At 37.4% G+C, this 19,692-nt stretch overlaps 1 protein-coding gene across 1 annotated transcript; it reads right to left on the reverse strand.

Annotated features, from left to right (window-relative positions):
• Nucleotides 1-548: 548 nt before the first annotated feature.
• Nucleotides 549-18,964, reverse strand: LOC108675419 (chromosome-associated kinesin KIF4A). The gene is made up of 26 exons (XM_047881571.1): nucleotides 18,817-18,964; nucleotides 18,125-18,315; nucleotides 16,691-16,846; nucleotides 15,846-15,949; nucleotides 15,165-15,373; nucleotides 14,420-14,595; nucleotides 13,831-13,899; nucleotides 13,447-13,560; nucleotides 13,083-13,259; nucleotides 12,602-12,737; nucleotides 11,837-11,919; nucleotides 11,196-11,389; nucleotides 10,189-10,333; nucleotides 9,767-9,856; nucleotides 9,334-9,465; nucleotides 8,611-8,782; nucleotides 7,720-7,890; nucleotides 5,395-5,522; nucleotides 4,648-4,803; nucleotides 4,144-4,320; nucleotides 3,718-3,807; nucleotides 3,097-3,231; nucleotides 2,472-2,583; nucleotides 1,921-2,072; nucleotides 1,429-1,481; nucleotides 549-1,287 (listed from the first exon to the last, which is right to left on the reverse strand). Exons 1-26 carry the CDS (start codon nucleotides 18,962-18,964, stop codon nucleotides 1,245-1,247), a joined length of 3,513 nt encoding a protein of 1,170 aa, XP_047737527.1. The 3' UTR covers nucleotides 549-1,244.
• Nucleotides 18,965-19,692: the final 728 nt, after the last annotated feature.

Consider the following 19,692-nt stretch of genomic DNA (forward strand, 5'->3'; position numbering starts at 1 on the left):
CTATACATAACGCAGCAGTTTTGAGTTATTCGTTCATTTTACTCATCAATCATTTTGAGATACGTTAGAGAGAGTGCTTTCATTATTTTATGAAAAGAAAAATCGAAATCTCACCGACCTTGAACTTGGAGAGCCCTTCCTTGATTCCGAGGATGTATTGTGTGGTGGGCGGGGCCAGCAGTAAAGACAACCCAACCAAATAAATTGTCGCGTCGTCCAATTTAATCACGAGGAACAATTAAAATCTCAATTTACTCTAACAATGAAGTGGAAAAACCAAAGTAACAATCATCAAAATTATCTCACTCATACGAAGCGCCCAAAGTTGAAGTTGATGCAGCATTTACTATAAGTTTTAATTCATATTGAAATATTGCAACTATTATTCATTTATATTTTTATCGAAATAATATATTACAATGAAAACAAATCAAACGCTGTTCCCATCGATTTACTTCCACGTTATAAAGTTTTCCTATTTGAACGATAACAATTTTCAGTGAGTGAGCGTTCTACTGCTTTATAAGCAAGGTCAATTATAGTCAGCACAGATTTAAACGATTTTATCGACATACAAAACATAGTTTTTTAAAAGAAGCAATCGTAAAGCAATGACTGCAAATCACGGTCCTCATTAAAACTAGATGAAATCATAAACTTCATATGATCTGGGATAGAGCCTAACTAGCGAGAGATCCTCAGGAATGTTAACAACTTAACACCCTCACAATACATAACGTTATTTCTTCCGCCAAAGTTAATTATGCATAATCGCGACAGACTTTTTTCTACTTAAAGGATTAGATATAGAACGTTCTATATTTTCTCTGTAAATGGCCTCTTAATCAAATGCAGACAGAGATAATATTAAATAGCAGGTACAATTCGTAGATTGGAAAAAAAGAAAAATCTTAGTTACGGTATACGTAAAATTCTCGGTTGTTGCTTTAAAAGCCAGTACAACTGTAAGATCACAACCACTAAAAACTTGTTTGAAAATTTAATGCTTCTCACGTAGTAAGTTATAAAAAGTAACATTCTAGTAACTCACAGCAATCATCTAAAGCCCCATAACAGGTTAGTAGAGGGTTCCAGCACAGCAGTTTTCGCGGTGATTGCAGTTGCGTGCCTCAATTCAACAACCTAATAGCTAAGCTAAGCATAAAATATTCGCATCCTATACCCACAAGTGTCCCTCAAGAAAGACAATGGAAGTCATATGTGCCGAAGAATGTTCAGCCGTTTCATACTTGCTGATAAAGTTCCTCTTCAGTCTCGGAAGATAGCCTGAAAATGAAAAAAAAACAAATTCATGGTACTTACACAATAACAAAATTGGCTCAACATTCATTATTCAAATATTTATGACTACAGCTTATCTGTCGTTTGCTTCACACTTGATTAATATGTACGAGTGGAGTTACTTACTTTAGTTTTTTAGACACGTTGGGACTGATATCGAAGGTCGAGTTAATGGCGTTCTGAAAAAATAATAATGAATTAACATAGAGGAAGCAAAATAAGAATCAATGGCTAACTTCACAGCTCACTAAAGCATTCAAATCATATAGAACAATTCAAACATTAAAAAATAACAAAATATCATACGTAAATAATTTAAAACACTTAGACTAAACTTATGAGCTGTTACAGAAAACTAAATGTTCATTTGCAAACATTAGGAATAAATTCAAATGCAAGATGGCAAGCTTCAATTCTACCACCACCTTACAGGATGTGCAATAAATAACTTTTCAGTACCGAATTCATACCCCGTATGGATACACACTGAAATTTGGCGGTGACCGGACTATCTACGCTGAAAATATAACCAATCAATACGAAGAACCATCAATTGCTAATGTATCAAACATCATTTAAATTCCTAATACAACGAACCTGTCTCGTGCTTATACTCACCAATTGCGGTAAAGAGGAGCTGTCGTCTTGCAGTATGGACTTATTGGCGCACTTGAGGGCATTGCATCTGCAGCTGGTGGAACAGGACGAACCGTTGCGCCGACATTTGCATCGTTTACTAAGGCAGTCAGTCATGCAGCCACAGTGAACGCCTGCAACACAGTGAATTTAATAATGAGTATCACATCACTGTTCAGATGGTAAGAGGCCACTTCACGCCAACGCACTTTGAAATAGAGCTCTGTGAAAATCTGAATGAAATCAACACGATAAATTTAATGATTGTTACATCAAGTTCAGATGGTGAAAGTGATCACTTCACGCAAACACACTCTGAAATAGAGCTTTGTGAGAATCTGAATGAATTTAATGATTGTTACATCAAGTTCAGATGGTGAAAGTGATCACTTCACGCACACGCACTTTGAAAGTACCTAAGGCTCAGTGAACGCCAGCAACACAAAAAATTGAATGAACGTAACGACGCAGTTCATATTACGATAGGTGATCATTTTACGCAAACGCCCTTGGAACCTAAGGCAAACACCAACCTCCGTCAGATTCGCGCTTTGTGGCAGAGATGTTTCTTGAAGTGTCTTGGTTAACCGATGCATTATTTTCTTTGTTGTCTTCAGGCAACGCTGCTTCTGGTCGAGCTCGGCGCTGCAAATAGAAACGCATCCTAGAATTACAATGCAAGAGTATTCATTTGTCTAGGGCAATGTGATCACTTTCATAGAACGATCAAGAAACTAAATTTTATCGATACATTTTCATTTGCATTAAAATTATAGGATCATATTTCAAAAAGTGGTATTGCCGTGGGACGTTTCTATTTTGCGAACAAAGAAGTATTTCTAAAATTATTAAGGTGTATTTACAATTAGTCTCAAAATAGTCCCTTCATAATTACACCTCCATTTGTCTTTATTCAATAACGACTTCTTAAAGCTTTTCAAAAATTAGCGTTTCTCTTCTTTGCAGCCGATTAATATTAACTGTAACAACAAGCAATTTAGGTGGCATCGGTAATAGCATCAACAAGTAACCATTTGCCGTATCACAGATAACAAACTCCTTTTCAATGTAAAAATAATTTTAGGTTACGAAAAAATAAAGCTATTTGCCCCCTTTAATGGCGTTCGGGTGTGTAATCTGTAATAATAAAAAACTGACCTTCATAGCTTTAATTCTAACACAAAGTGGTGTCCGACGCCAGGCGGGATCCATGTTGTCGAAGTCGTCATCCTCGTCGCTATCTTCGCTGGATATGGTGAAGTCCTCATCATCATTTAACCGGGTCTTTCTTCTCTGCATTGTACATAAGGTATGCATTATTATCAATAAGGTTAAAAAGAGTAAGTATCATCCATAGGGTAAGAATAGCATTGGGTTAAAATCAATTATAGGGTAAATATTATCAATAGAGAAAGAATGTCCAAGAGGGAAAGTGTTTTCACCATGGTAAGTATTGTCGATAAGGTTGGAATCATCAATGGGTAAGTATCATCCATAGAGCGACTATTGTCAATAGAAGGGTAATCAAAAGGGTAAATATAATCCATAAACTTGCATTAGTCTCTCAGGTACAATCCATAGAATTTCTATTTCTTTAGATGATATCTCAAGAAATCAAAAGGAGAAGCAAAATCAAAAGTCAAAAATATGAGTCAAAATGAGACGCGAAGTATTTTTTTTAGATGAAATTCAATATTTTCAAATCCGAGAAAGATTTACTATACGAAGATCCAGGCAGAGTTTGCCATGTAATGCAACCATAATTTATTTTTATCTTACCTTTTCATTCTTGGCAGCAGCGAGCTGAGGCCTAGGAAGTGGAGGCACCTGGAAGTTGGAAGCAGCCTTCTCCCGAGTAGGTACGAGTATCTAATGAATTATTTACATATATAATAAGCTTCACAATCATTGGGCACAAATCATTTATCCAGCATCGATGTATACTTCAAATAATGCGACCAGAATCAAAGCTTAAATAAAACAAACTGTAGATCAAAATGGGGCATTTCAAACAATAAGAGGTAATTTGTCATTTCAAATACTTACAACAATTGAAACCATAACAAACAGATATCGTGAAAACCACCCTACTAGGCACTCTTCACAAATTTATTATTCAACTGCAGTGAATAATGGGTTCATGGCTTCTGTAGAATTAAAACATAACGCATATTTTAAATGAAAAAGCGAGACAATTAACTTTACCTTCGACTGTTTCTGTTGTAGAAGCTGAAGCTGGGTCTTAAGCTCTTCACACTCCTGGGTTTTGGCAACTAATTCGTCGCGCAGATCTGACAATTTGGCAAGTTCAGCCGTCTGAAGAGCCAGAACCTGTTGATGATTAGTGTTCGAAGACTCCAAACTTTTTGAGGTTTCATTTTTCTGAAACAAAAATAAATGATTGTTAATAAGACCGATGGATCGACAGCCTATATAAAAGATGTTGAAACTAGAACGATAATAGAGAATTCAGCCGCACACAATAACTAAACCAAAACGATTTTAATTCACATTCACCTTTGAAATATTGTGGAACATAGGAGACGTACTTTCAGTAAAAAATCTATACATCAGTTTTTATATGATAAAATAAATCTCTCCTTTCATAATACCATAGAAAGGATAGAAGTAATCAAAGGCCAAGCATATTTGACTTGCACATCACTAGCATTTTGAAGAACAAGTAAACGATTGCAACAGCGATCTCACCTCCTGATCAGAAGACAAGTTCTGCCTCAGAAGACACAACACTTTGTTTTCGTGGTCTTTCTCAAGCTTCATAATTTGCTGTTCGTGAGCAGCTTTAATTTCTTCAAGCATGGCTTCCGTTTCCTCTGATGCGGCCACCAACTCCTTGTACTGCGCCTGGTGGAACAAATGACATAAGTGGATGTAAAAATTTTCGAGTTGCAGGAGATGGAAAAAGAACCTTTTTGTATATCATTGTTCACTGATCCACTTCATTCATGCCCGCTTTCCGAGCAAGACAGACGGCATGCCTTTTACCTACATGAATTTTAATAGCGCGAAATGAGAAAACAAGAAGCAGCCAAAGCAAAAACAATAACACCAAATCAGCCCACAACCGAAAAATAAACTTAGATACTCACTTATACGTACCAATTGTTAAGTATCGCATAGCTAAATACCTTGGCCAAAAACTGGCCCTATAGTGCTGAAATATAATCCTTGATTTGACTGAGTAACAGAACCAGTATTCTGTCGAGTCATATTATTTTAAGTGATCCGAGGTACACAAACCAAGGACTTTAGAGCGTATAAATAACTCTCATGCAGTGTTTTAAGCGCACATTCTCATTTATTGATATTATTGTGCTCGCCATGTCTGTCCGTCCGTCTGTCTGTTCTTCCGTGACTTCACGTTTTCGTCGCCGCGAAAATGCGCTCTCTGTCACTCACTGACGTAAGTACCGAGTAATATATTTTTTTAAATACCTGTAGTTCCTGGAGCTCCTGCTGGGAAGAGGCGCACTGAGCCTTGTGTTGCACCGCCGTGTTGAAGAGCATCGTCAGCGCCGCCTTCGTCTCGCTCATGCCTTGCAGGCCTTCAAACCGCTTCCGTTCTGTTCAAAAGTATATTCAATAACAAATTAACAATTCTCCACTTCCTACTTCTAAGATACTGGATGATTAGTTTTGATTAGACAAAATTATAGAGTGCCATGAAGTTTCGGGATATTTTTTGAACTATTAAAGAGATAAAAACAAAATATAAAACGAATGAAGAAAACCACACTTGCCAGCACTTTATACATATAGCACTTATATAGTTTATAATACAATCTTGTAATTTGCGTTAGAAAACAATGTCTAAATCAAACCCAAAACTAATGCCTCATGGCCTTCTTATTTGTCAGTGTCCAAATAAATTGAATTGTTAATGAATGTACAAAAGATTAAAAAATAACGAGTGGTACATAAACATGGAGAAGTACAACTGTCTATATTCTCATGCATTTATAATGATAGAAGTGAACAGGATACTCGAGCTGCACGAGGTAACGAAGGAAACGACTTCGCAGCGGGAGTATACCATAATTGAATAAATCGTACAAAAACTTGGGCAGGAGTATTACATTTGCTCTCCAAATATTTTTCCTGTTATAGAAGTATGATTTTCTAACATTGTACTTGTAACACATTCAATTGATATTTGTAGCAAATTTTTCGCACACTGCTGAACACAAGTGTCCCATTCATTCACCAATCTAATGGATGCCACCTTAGTCTATACCAGTGGTTCCCAAACTTTTTCAGGCTGGCGCCCCCTTTGGCTCCCTAGTGAATTTCTAGCGCCCCCCACAGACACAAATAAAATCATGCGCCTTTTTCTATAAAATTTAGTACGCAGCAATTTTAAAAGATAAAGGTTAAACATAAATGTGTATTTCACAAATAAAACCCCTTTTAGTGAACCAATATGTTTTTCAGCTGTTGTAACTGTTTCAGTACTAGAAACCTAACACGTCTCGGGCAAATTTACGGCCCGGACTCGTGGCCGGTCTCACGACCAATCTCCAAATTCAATTATCAAGTAATATCTCCCAAACTAATGAACGCAGCTCAATAAAACTTGGAACATGTATTCATCAGAACTTAACAGTGATGTTTAGCATGCGAAAAATTTTTTTAAATATCACCTTCATTCGTGAGTTATATTGCGGTACAGGCCGAAATTCGCAGTGATCAAAGAATTTCCTCCAAACTACCGAACAGATTTGAACGAAATTTTGAATAAACATTCCCAACTACCAAAAGGTGCTTTTAGATTCTAAAATTTTTTTTTATTTTACCTTCGTTTGCGAGATTTTTTTTCATTTCACCGTCATTCTTGTTTTCACACTTCCTTATTCGCTTTCGTTCGCAAGTTATACAGATATAGAAGGAACGACCGGCTTTTCTACCGGCTGGTTTAACCAAGAGCCGTTTACGTATAGCCGTATAACTCGCAAACGAAGGCAAAGCGAAAAAATGTAACTCAGTACTCACTGCAGTAAGTGATAGAGAGCGCATTTTCTCGTCGACGAAAACTTGAGGTCACGGACGGACAGACGGCAGACAGACAGACGGACATGGCGAGCACAATAGTGCATTTTTTCCATAAATGAGAAAATGCGCTTAAAATTGTAACGAGCTAAACATCACCGTTGCTGAGGTTAGGTATTAAAATACTAAATTTCGTTTAAATTTGTTCAGTACCTAGTTTGGGAGAAATTGCTTGATTACTGCGAATTTAAGCACGCATTTGCTGCTTAAATCACGAATGACACTCGCGAACGAAGGCACAGTCGAAAAAATTTTCACGAGCTAAACATCACCGTTCGGTAGTTAGGACTGTAAACTCAAAATTTCGTTCGAATCTGTTCAGTAGTTTGGAATTAATTCCTGGATAACTGTGAATTTCAGCCCGTATTTCCATATAACTATGGCAAAAACAATAGAAGGCAAAATTCAAAAAATTTTCACGAGCTTTACATTACCGTTAGGTCCTAATGAATACGTGTACCAAGTTTCATCAAGTTAAGTTCATTAGTTTGAGAGATATTCCTTGATCAAATCGCCCCCTATCGCCCTTTTCTTCTTTACCGCCCCCCAAAATCTTTCCACCGCCCCTAGGGGGGCGATATCGCCCACTTTGGGAACCACTGGTCTATACTAACCCCCAAGCGTAAGGCTTAGTCTGCACAGACCTACAAGCGTAAGGCTAAATCTATAATACAGACCCACGCTTGCGTAAGAAAGGTTTAAACTGGCACCCACCAAGCAAGGACTCTCCATCGCCCTCGAGGACCTTCTGCTGTAGTTCGTTGATCTGAGCGGTGCGCAGCTGCAGATCTGTGCTGAGATCTTTCTGCTTGTTCAGGAGCTCCGTCCTGAACTCTTCACTGAGGTCGTTGTGTTGCAACTGCTGCTCTACTTTCGTCAGCTTGTCTGTAACGTGAATAACACAAGTGTAAATGAAAGCCCATCATTAAGAAACTGCTGGAAAAAATGCATAATAATCGTCTCATTTCTTACTATGTCCTGAGTCAAAAATCCACGTTAAAGTAGTGTCGCGCCTGAGATATTCAAATGAAACAATACCTACAATAATATAAAAATTACTACTTAAGAATAAGCATGCTTTTAAACTCATTTTGTAACCTTTTAGTATTAAAAAATATATTCTAGTTCATTTTAGAATTGAAAGTTCAGAATTGTGAGTGATGAAATGAATGGAACTCAAGTGAATAATGCAATAACCATCAAAGGCTAGAGTTGCAAAGAAAAGTTAGGAAACACATTCGATAGTTTTGATATAAAATTTCCCGAGCCGCTCGAGAAGAACAAGAAACGACAGGAGTGGTATGTTTCCACTAACTTTGTAAGTAGAGGATAAATTAAAAATAAAATCGTCAGTCAAACGTCTGACTATCATTAATGTGAATGTGGCTACGAAAACAAATAATTAAAAGTATTGATTTCAAAAGGAAACAGACTGATGGAAGAAAAAAAGTCAATAGCGCAGAAATTTCCTTACATAGCACGTATTATCTGAACCTAGGCATTTACCGATGAACTCGTTTAAGGGGAGCTTGAGCCATCGAGATCTTCTACTGAGGTATCGCGTATACTTACCTACTTTCTGGCGGGAACCTCGACGATACTTACTGCCAATGAATTTACGATCTTCTCTAAGGGATTCGAGACTTTGTTTTGCTTGATGCTTGACGGAGACCAACTCAAGCTCGCTCTCAAGCCAGTTCTTGAGACGCTGCTGCCGGTTAGCTAAGTTGGCCGTTGCCCTCTTCTCCGAGCATACCTTTTGTAGCTCCAGGGCATCCTGGGGGCATAAAAATTTGCTGATTGCGATGCTGTCCCAAGAAGATGAACAAGATATTTGCAGTGGCTACATTGTCATGGCAAAAAATAAGACAATGGCATGCTCTTGAGAGATACAAATTTTTAGGTATGCTACCGGGAATTTCACAGTAGAAAACGAGCAGTGCAAAATTTTCGTACGAACTTCTCCACTGTGTTAGCACTAAAAGCGATTGATAGCAAATTTTCTGGCATTAACAACTACTAATTATAGCGTGGATATTTTTTTTATCATATAAATCCTACAGCGCATCTCAGTGACAAATTAATGAAGAATGTTTCTCACAATTACAAACAAAACGTCTCCAATGAGACGCTCTCCAATGCCCTCATGCGCGTGCGCGCCACCATTGGTAAAGTTTTTCTTCAATTATAAAGTATTTACAGTATTATTATGAACGAAAAAAATTCAATAAAATACACTCTGTAGGGAAATCTGAATTTTTCACAAATTTAGTGGCCGAGATGCGAACAACGTCCAAATTTGGCCGCTGAAGCCACAAGTGATCGCACCTTGAGACGCTTGTTGAGAGAAGAAGCTTCTTCAATTTTCCGCCTCAGGACGTTTTGCTGCATCTTATTCATACGTTCCATCTTGATCATCTTGAAGTCTTTCTTGCGCTCCTGCATCTTCAGCTTCTCGATCTGCAGGAAATATACGCAGTTAAAGAAAAGAAGCTTTCAAATACCTTGCCTTTGCTCTGGCGTACATGATCTACCTATTTGATCGCTAGGAAGACACAAAATTTGAAGAAACATTAACTGCCTAATTCAAATATTTCAAACATGAAATAATGGCAACCCCGAAACCAGCACACAGCTGGGAAGGAATGGGAGTAATTCCACATAAGTAGTTCAATAATAAAGATAAAAATGACCTACTTCTTAGCTGTTAATGGGATGATTTTACAAAATTAATTCAATAATGAGAACAAGACATTGATACCTCTTTGTTTTTAAGTTGTTGAGCGCGTTTGAATTTATCATTATCTTCCTTCATTTGGCGGATGAGCTTGACGCGGGCTTGTTTCATCGCCTGTCACAAAAGAAAATACACATTAATTAACATATATCGGAAAAGATAGATTAATTGACTTAAATGACTTGGTTCAAGTCATTGGCGTGTCAATGAGCGTGTGGTTTTATAAATTTATCAAGCATTTTTTAAATTAGATACGCTCTGGGAATACTTTTGAGCGGATACACGTTTGAATGTGACGGAAAAAATCAAATGGGTACAATAAAAAGGATAATTATTTCAGTTACGAGAAGTTCGACGTATAAACTTAAAATACATGAGAGCTTACGGCACAGCTTCAAGAAAATAACAGTGATTGCTTCGTTGCTGACAGATGAGCAACACAGCACCTGGATTTCATTGGAGAGAAGCTCGACCCTCTTCTCGGACATTTCCTTCATCTTGAGGGCCTTGTTCCTCTCAATGACTTTTTGCTTGAGGTCGTTAATCTCCTGCGTGAGTTCCTGGACTCGCTTACGACGCTGCTCCGCAAGTCTGCACAAATTGACATGCAGCAAGTCATGTGATGAATTAAATAGGAATGCTGATGGAAATATAAAGGTTTGATTAATTAAGTCTGGTGAAATTAGATGGAATATAAATCAGTGAAGCATACAAAAGGAGAGGTAGCAAGAGCGATGTATAAAATTAGCCTGGAAACCCATCACCTCCAGCTAAAAGGGTTAAAGATTACCTCTACTAACCATGAATAGCAATTAATAGCAATAGTCCCCGCTTGCTTGAAGCTACAGTATTGTTTTTGATGCTCTTTCTCAGTCCCCTGCAACTCACAATTGGAACAAGATTTTAAAAACTTTTCGAATCATATGATGAAATTCTCTTTATTCTAAGACTATCAGAAAACGTGTCGAGTATGTCTTGCTTCTCGGTCCAAGAATAAAGAATTTAAATTTATCATCTATCAGTGAACTCGAGGTGATACAAAGTGGGTATGTTTAGATATGCCATGAACTTCTGGCACTGTTAATGCTTCAGCTATCATCTAGTGGAAGCATAAACTTGACGCGATACAATATGGGTCAGTAAAGGGATAAGCCGCGCACTCGCTGGCAGCGTTAGTGCTTCAGCAATCATCTAAATGATCTAATGGAAGAGTAATCGTGATCTGTTACAATAGAAAAATAGATCAATCAAGCGATATATCATGCACTTGCTGGCAGGGTCACTGTTCGATCAATCACTAAATAAAGCGTTATCGCGACCTGATACAATACAGATCAGTTAAGGCATGAGTCACGTACTTGCTGGCATGGTTAATTACTGCTCAATCAATCACTAAATAAAGCGTTATTGCGACCTGATACAATACAGATCAGTTAAAGGATGAGTCACGTACTTGCTGGCAGGGTTGCTGGGGGCAGAAACGATCTGCTGCTGCAGGCTCTCCTTCTCATGCTCGACGGTGGAGATGCGTTCTTGCAGTTCCTGAATGGCGCGCTCGTATGACGACCGAATGTTGGCGATGTCCTTGTCATTGCTCAGCATCTTCCTCATTAGTTCTTCTTTTTGGGCCAGCGCATGATTGAGACTCTGAAATGGAATAAACTTTAGATCAAAGCAACATAGAAATAAAAATATATCCGTGATTTGATGTAATTTCTCACAAGCAGGTTACGATAAATTACATCACGTCACAATCGAATCTTATCTTACAAATCACTCCATAAAAAGTACTAGAGATATCTTTGCAATAACATTTCTTATGAAACTACACTGGAGACTATTAAGAATTGCATATCTACATTGTATTTGATTACTTAAATTTAATAATAAATTTAATAGTAAACCAAGTATGGTGTGTTTCATTTGAGAAGTTCCGCTTGAGAAGTAATTAGAACATAGCTTTGTTACAATCTAATAAATCAGAGGGAGCTGCCCAGAATTTAATAATAACTGGCGAGTTATATTAGAAGAAGCAGCACAGTTTTATTTAGGTTTAATCAGTAAAGTTCTGATTATGAAGAAGTAAATACTGACGGCGAGCTCCTGTCCCTTCTGTGAGCGCATGAGGGCGCTGGCCACAGAGCAGTCAGCGGCCGGAGAGGCGGACTCGTCCTGGCCTGGAAGAAAACAAGAACGGATATTCACGGTGGATTTCCAAGTCTTGAATAAGTGAATAGGTACAGGTGGCTATTATAATGGATTATTTATTTTTATGTGTTGTGTGGTCTCCTGTTAAACACATAAATGGATAGATAGATTACACTTTTTAATAGGCTTGGTGCATTTTAACAGCCATGCAGTGGTGACCAGCCGGTAAATAATGATTTGAAATCAAACTGTTGAATTTCTTTCCATTTGCTAATTGTAATATCTCATTACTGCTATTTAGGATTGATAAGGCTTGTGACAAATGTTTGGTCCAGATTTCATAACTTAGCAATTATTGCACAAGATTTATACTGATTAATGTGGACAGCAGGCACCAAACTGTAGACTTCTCACCTATAATTTAAATCAACCTCATACCAATTCATATTTCCGTTATAGTCTGATTTATTCTAGTTCAAACCTAACTATATAGTACTGGATATACGTGTCCAGTTTCTAGTTTCATAGTGACAGACATTCAACGTACACGTGTCTAATTTATAGATTCTCTACACTTGGGTTGCCAGCAGTTCTCACTTTTATCTTGAAGAGATGAACTACCGTCGCTATCTAATGGCTCTGATGTACAATGTTCATACATGTTTAATTTATAAATAGATTTTCTCCTCTCAGTTAGCCAGCAGTTCTCACTTTTATCTCGAGGAGATGAACTGCCGTCGCCATTTGATGGCTGCTGATGCTCGTCTTCTTCAGCAGAAATGTCGGCAGCCTGATGGTGCGTGAGCTCGTGGCTCACAAGCTGCTCTTCGTTCTCACGATGCATCGTCTGCAACACACATACGTCATTAACTCAATAAATTGAAAATTATTAATTATAAATCAGGTTGTGGTGGTCTTTATGAAGTTAAATGTTACTCGCACTAATCTGCAGCATTGATACTAGTACTGTTGAAGGACAAGTCATTCCAAATTGTGTTCTGGAGGAGTAGGAACAGCAAAAATCGTTAGAAATAAGGTATGATTGTACAATAGTAGCTCTAAATTAATAGATTTCTTCCAAACTCGCTCCCAAAACTTATACTAAAGTAGTACAAGTTGACAAAAAATGAAATGACAAAAAACAAGTAGCAGAAAAAAAAAAACACAAAGACAATGAGTGACGTGAACGTACCTGCAAATCCGCCACCTGCTGCTGCACTTGTTTGATGAGCTCCAGTTTACTGGCAAGCACAGGAGCGACGGCCGAGTCATTGCTCTTAATGGTATCGTTGAGATCTTGTACAGTCGAGTCCATTCGAGCTTGCAGTTCATTAAGCTTCTCGTCCATTTTCTCTCGAGCTGTTGCGACCTTTGCAAATAATTAACAACTTAAAAATCAATAAATTAACTGACAGGCGCTTGAAGCCAGTAGGTATGAGTAGTGGTTTGATACTATACCACCAATAATTCAGCAACTGAAATTAAATGAAAAAGGTAGAGTTGATAAAAAAACATTTAATATATTAAATTGATTCCCAATAGAGAATTGAACTCACCAGAACGTCTTTGACGGCCATGTTGGTATTGGTAGCATAAGTGTCCTGGAGCGCCAGCATGAGTTTGAGATTTTCTTCTTTCAGCAACTTATTCTCCTGTATCAAAGCTGACATCTGAAATGTAAATGCACTGTTTAGTAATTGGTCCTATTTAATTACGCTACAATATTTGAACGCCTATTACATCTTTTTGAAAATTCTTATTTCATTTACCCAGAACTTATTTGCCGTTATTTCTAAATAGTGAACTCAATCCAACTCGGCCACGATTATTCTCATTACGTGATTTGTAGAACACTTTCTCTTGAAGTCGTTTAGGTTTCGAGAATAAAAGCAAGAGTTTCCGTCAAGAAGAATCTGTTGTTTACACATTACAACACTGACCTCCTTACAGTCTTCGCCTACTACACGGCCGGCGGATGCTGAGATCAACTGCAGTTGAAGTTCATGGACCTGGAAAGAAGAGCGTCAATTACAAGACAGTCTTCATGAATATTAATCGTACAAGAAAGAGTAACAGTTTGAGACACTTGTTCAGCATTAGGTATGCAAAAAAACGATTTTCATTGTTGATATTTGGAGAACAGATTGAAATAATCTGGAAATGAAATTGTATGATCAGTAATTTTTAGCTTGTTATTAATTCAAGGAATTAACCAAAAAAATTCTCTGATTTGGCCATGCCAAAATTAAAGAAGTTAAATTGAATGTTCTTCAGTAATATGGTCGAACCCAGGTAGACACCTTGGGAACAAGAAAAATGTAACAATAACAGCCCAATACTAAAAATTAATTATGATTATTCTCTTTATGATTCCGGGGAACGATAGAACAAGCTTGGAGTATTGCAGCACAAATTTCAAAGAACATTACTAGTTCAAAACGTTATTCAGCGTAAATCTAATTGTTAGGCTAAAATAATTCGTGACCTCAACACCAAGTTTTCTGTACAAGAACCCACAAAAGACTATACCTGTTGTTTAAGGCGAGCAATTTCAGCGGCTTTGGGATCACAGTTGACCATGGGCTTATTCTTGATCATGCGAGCTCGGTCGGCATAGGCCAAGGTGCTCAGGGTCTCCTCCAGCGAGTTGTCTGCTGGAGACACACACGCCACCATCAGAGTGTGGGAGTTCCCTCCTAGTGAGTCTGCACAAATAAAATATATGGTGAAGAACACTTACCAGTATGCGCAACCATATACATAATATATAAGCTCCAGGAGATTAGCTATTAACGTAAAAATGGGGAGAAAACCTTCATGTACCATTGAGGCAATATTTTTGCTTGTTCCTTCCTCAGTTTGTTCCCCCGAGTTTGATACCGGCCGGAACTAGGGGCTGATTCCCCTATACCGGCCGGACAAAGGGGCTGACCACAACAACATTGCTACGCGAATGTACAATAACATAGTCAAAAATCGTAAGGAAATAGAGGGGATAATTATTTACAAGGATATCTCATTGCCCTTCAATGCAAGAAGAATATTATGAAAACATTTCAAATCTTTTGGAATAATACTACTGATATTTAAGACATTTTATTACTATGCATTGGAAAATATATCAGTACAAATGATAATTATCTGGAATACAGCACCATACATTTCTTTATCAAAAAAGATGAGTCTGACCTTGACCTAAGAAGGCTAGTATTATTATCATAAGTCACTTTCGATCTTGCAGTAAGAAGACATATTATTATTAGTCAAGTCTGACCTTGGAGTAGCCTTGTAAGCTTGGACTCTCTGTATGGGATGTGCTTCTCTTTTCCGGAACCGAGAGCACTGATGACTTTGCCCAAACACAGCAGCCCTGAGTTGATGTGGATGCCTTCCTTAAAACGCTGCCCAGTAGTGCCAGTCTTTTTTGCCCGCTCGCTGCCAGCAAGGTCTACCAAAGTAAACTTGGCGCATACCACGTGATCGCTGCAAAAATTAGTGTCACTTCAAACACGTGCAAAATTTGCTGTATATGAAATGTATTTTTAATGCACTATTACTGTACTGCCCAGGATTCGATAGATAAATATCCGCACCAGAAATTTTTTAGTAATGCAACTCGAGTGACTTGAGTCCCTTGATGATGACACTCTAGAAGTGGTACTCTAAAATGAGGAACAAGTTTTCCAAGTACAAATCGTAGTTCAGCCCACTATTGTATGAGTTATTGACGAGCGGCGATTTGAGTGCATAATCTGCTTAGTGGCGACTTATTTGCCATTAACAGGGCATTAATGAACGTAGAGTATGTCGTCTTTAATTTTATATTGAGGCACATGGTTTCTGAGCATGATATTAATTTGGACATTTTTTGTGTTTGTCTTAAACTAGAGAACCAGGAATGTTATCTGCTGTGAAATGAGCCAGTAAACAAAGAAGAGTGGGAAAGGAAAATAACCTGTTCTGTTTTTTCCACTGTTGCAGTGTCACGCAGAACAGGGCGTGAGATCTACTGCTCTGGGCGTTCATAGCTGTGGAGCCTGTAGCTCTGTGGTGGGATCCCTGCTCAACATAAACACAAAATTAGCAATGAGCTACAGAGCTGATCTCATCTGTCAGCAATGCCGGCTCATCCACATAAAATATCAATAATAATCAACCCAGAACTTCAGAGCTGATTTTTCTCAAGCAATGGTAGTGTAATGCAACGCATTCAGTATTAAACAAAATTTTGAATTGTTTAGTCACATTGGCTTGCTTTGCAGAAGCTCATGGAAGTAACCTAACAAAGTGTATAACAATAGTTATACAATTTTATACAATATACAAAACACACCCTTTCAACTTCTCTTAATATACATTTTCATTCCATGTCACAGAAATTACTAGATGTAAATTTAACCTCTTGTGTTCTGCACTCCCTGCAAATAATTCATAAAATATCACTAGGGCTCTTTCAATGTAGGTGATAAAGTAATTTACATTCCACTAAAGCCTTGGTACTAACACCATGTTTGCATTATAAAGTGAAAATTCCACTCGCACCTTGATCAGAAAATGGCTCACAACAAACATGCAACAAATACAAGAACTTCAAAATATTTATGGACAACATTTTGCATAAGTTATATTATTTTCAGCAATATGAAATATTTATATTCCAACTTTAATGCCAACACAGACGCACTGTCCATTGCCTCAGAAAGTGTTTAAGCAAAATTAAACATTTTATGTTCATCAGTTTTTCCTCAGAAAGGTCAAGATGGATATTATCAAAGAAATTAGATAAAAATTGGTACTGACTTGCTCAAGACATCGCATGGTCTCCTGCAATGATGCCACGGGCACCTCAGTCACTCCCTGCATCCTGATCTCACCACCCACACCTTCACGGATGTCCAGGATGTTGTCATCTCGGGGCCCTGGAGCCAGCAGGTCATACAGGTTTTCTGCATACAGCTGCACACACATAACAATTGTGAATATAAAAAAAATAATTTTTCCATGGTAATGAGCTTAACATACATCAGTGGTTCCCAAACTTTTGCAGGCTGGAGTACATTTGACTCCCCAGTGAATTCCTAGCGCCCCTCCCCCTACATATACATAATATTCACATAGCGCCCCCCACAGACACAAAAAAACACAGATTTCGAATATTTTCAACAGTTTACACTAGAAACCCAGGAGAGGTTCAAAAAATCTAGATCTGGGTTAAAAAGTCCATCGCTGGGAGCGTGTGCTACATGTTTTGTGTACAAATTATCAAACAAACGTTTGAACTTCTGACTTCGGCTTTGGATTGCCACCCCCCTACCACCTCCTTCTTCCTCGCTGTCCCCCCCCCCATATCTTTCCTCCACCCCCAGAGGGCGGTACTGCCCACTTTGGGAACCACTGATTTACATCAAGTACACTGCTCCTGTACCATCATGCTGCTGACTTGTACTCATGTTCTACATATGTACTATGAGTTCTAAAACTTGTAATGGGCGACAGAAACTTTGGATGTACAGAAAGTAAGGCAAATAATCAAATCCCACCACTACATTCCTTGAATTACAAACTTCATCATGCGCTGCTTTACCAGCAAGATCCCCAACTTACCCAATTCCAATTCAGTTATACACGCCCACAATCCCTTACTTCAATATCAATAGGGATTAACTGAGCATGATTAGTCATTAGCCAGAGTAGTAATCAGTATTATTGCACTGAGCTTTGCTGTAAAACTTTCATTCCTGAGGGTTATCAATTGCTAGATTGTGTTCAAGATTGTGTTCTCAATTGCTAGATTGTGTTCAAGAAAATTTAAAAGAAAATAATTTGTTAATATTAATCAGTAAATTAATTAATAATTTAATCAACAAAAAATTATAATATTTAATCACAATGATCTGAAATGCAGCACAATTTAAATTTTCTTGAACCTATCAGAAAATTTTAAGAAATCTCACTAATGTGTTCAGATTTTTATCCCATGTGCTATTTTAAAGAGAACTAAGTTGCCATCTGAGGAAATAGTCCGCTGGCAGAAGGGAAGATAGCTAAAAAAATGCATAGTTATAAATAAATACAACTTATTAAAATGAATCACAAACAATATGACACAAAACATCATCTAATGCTTTTGGTGTTATTTCAAATTAAAAAAAATCCATAATAGAAAAAAATGAACAAAGAATGAAAGAATGAAATTACTACACATGAACACAATCAATCAAGTCATTGACTTGCCTCAACAAATGAGCATTTCACCAGGTACTGGTATTCATCCTCCCGCTCCGTGATGGTGCTAAACATGTCACGGATGGCTCTTGGGATGATACCCATTGTTTCATCGGGGCAGTTTTCTGGTGAGTTTGTACCCATGCTGTAAGTCTTTCCTGATCCAGTTTGGCCATAAGCCAAAATGGTGACATTGAATCCTGGAGATTGTCAATTATCAAATTAGATAAAAGTACTGGTAAGCCAAAATTGTGACATATTCAAGAGAAATATATAAAATTTGAAAATAAGATAATTTTAGTAAGACAAAATGGCAATATTTAATCCTGGAGGCATGGAATTAGGAAATTAGATAACAATTTTGGAATGGTGATATTCAGTCCTTGAAAAATTAAATTAGAAACATTTAGGCTGGCAACCTGAGTGAAATTAAATTCTAGAGACATAAATGAAAAAAAATAGTACGGTACCAATAATAAATAGAAAAACCCTAAAGGTTTGAGAAGAGTAATTAAAACTCTACATTTCAATGTTCAAGAGAGTTAATTGGAAAAAATTGATTTAATTTTGAGTTAAATGGAAGAGGAAGCTTATGCTGTATCTAAATGCCTACAATAACATATAAATGCCTACAATAACATATATATACTGTCCCCAATGATTACAAGCAACATATATACATGGATTGAAAGCTAGCTTACCATTGTGGATTTCTTTGATTATTTTGGAGACTGCCGTTGTGTATAGCTCCTCTTGGCTGGCTTCAGGGGGAAACACATAATCGAACGTGAACTGCCGGTTCTGGCCACCCGATTGCACAATGATCTGAAATGAAACACAATTATACATGAGGTTTTAGAGGCAATGAATTCATAAGCCTTGATAAATGCAATAATCGAAAGAAAATTCCTACTTATAAGTGAAATCTTACATCTCCCATGTGACAGTTTTATTAAATTTGTGATCTTTTTGCCTGATCATGAATTTTTATAACACTTAGATTGAAGATATCATAATTAATCTAGCAGGAGTCTTGTGACTGCAGAAATATATTACATGCCTGGGCCCTGGGCCTATGTTGTGCATTAATTCTTTCAGAAAAACTGAGTGGCAACTGGCAAGTTCTGATAGAATAAACTACCGGTATCTAACATTAGAGCAATAACTACAAATTTGTGCAAAACAGATGTGCAACTTAAGTCTTGTGATTCAGTAGATCCTAATAAAATGAAATTAATCATATTTATCCAATTTTCCCAGGGCAGCAAACAACAAGGAATTGATGATTTAATATTATTATTTTTCATCTATTATTTTCAGAGAAAACTTCTAAATATTCCATTTACTGGTTTAGGCAATGATTAAGTTTTGTGGTAGAAAATGCAAAGGTTCAAAATAAGTGGTAAGTAGAAACAAAAAAGCCAGCTGAACAGTTCTTAGATTGAGTTGCCACCAATGTAAATGTCATCACAGCCCTTAAGTTGCCAACTTCAATAGAAACAATATGTTTTATCAACAAAAATGAAATTTTTCTAGTTTTTAGCACTATAAAAAAGGCTTTGCAGTTGTATGCTTAT

The sequence above is a fragment of the Hyalella azteca genome, unplaced genomic scaffold, assembly GCF_000764305.2.
Source record: "Hyalella azteca isolate HAZT.00-mixed unplaced genomic scaffold, Hazt_2.0.2 contig8316, whole genome shotgun sequence".
In the NCBI taxonomy this organism is placed as follows: domain Eukaryota; kingdom Metazoa; phylum Arthropoda; class Malacostraca; order Amphipoda; family Hyalellidae; genus Hyalella; species Hyalella azteca.

Bases quoted from the DNA above. Each gene is read 5' to 3' on its own strand.
- LOC108675419 (XM_047881571.1), bottom strand. From the start codon at position 18,964: ATGTATAATTGTGTTTCATTTCAGATCATTGTGCAATCGGGTGGCCAG. The intron at 14,596-15,164 runs GTCAGACTTGAC...TTATTTGTGCAG, and splicing joins GCTTACAAGGCTACTCCAAG to ACTCACTAGGAGGGAACTCC. The intron at 9,466-9,766 runs GTATCAATGTCT...TATTTCCTGCAG, and splicing joins AACAACTTAAAAACAAAGAG to ATCGAGAAGCTGAAGATGCA.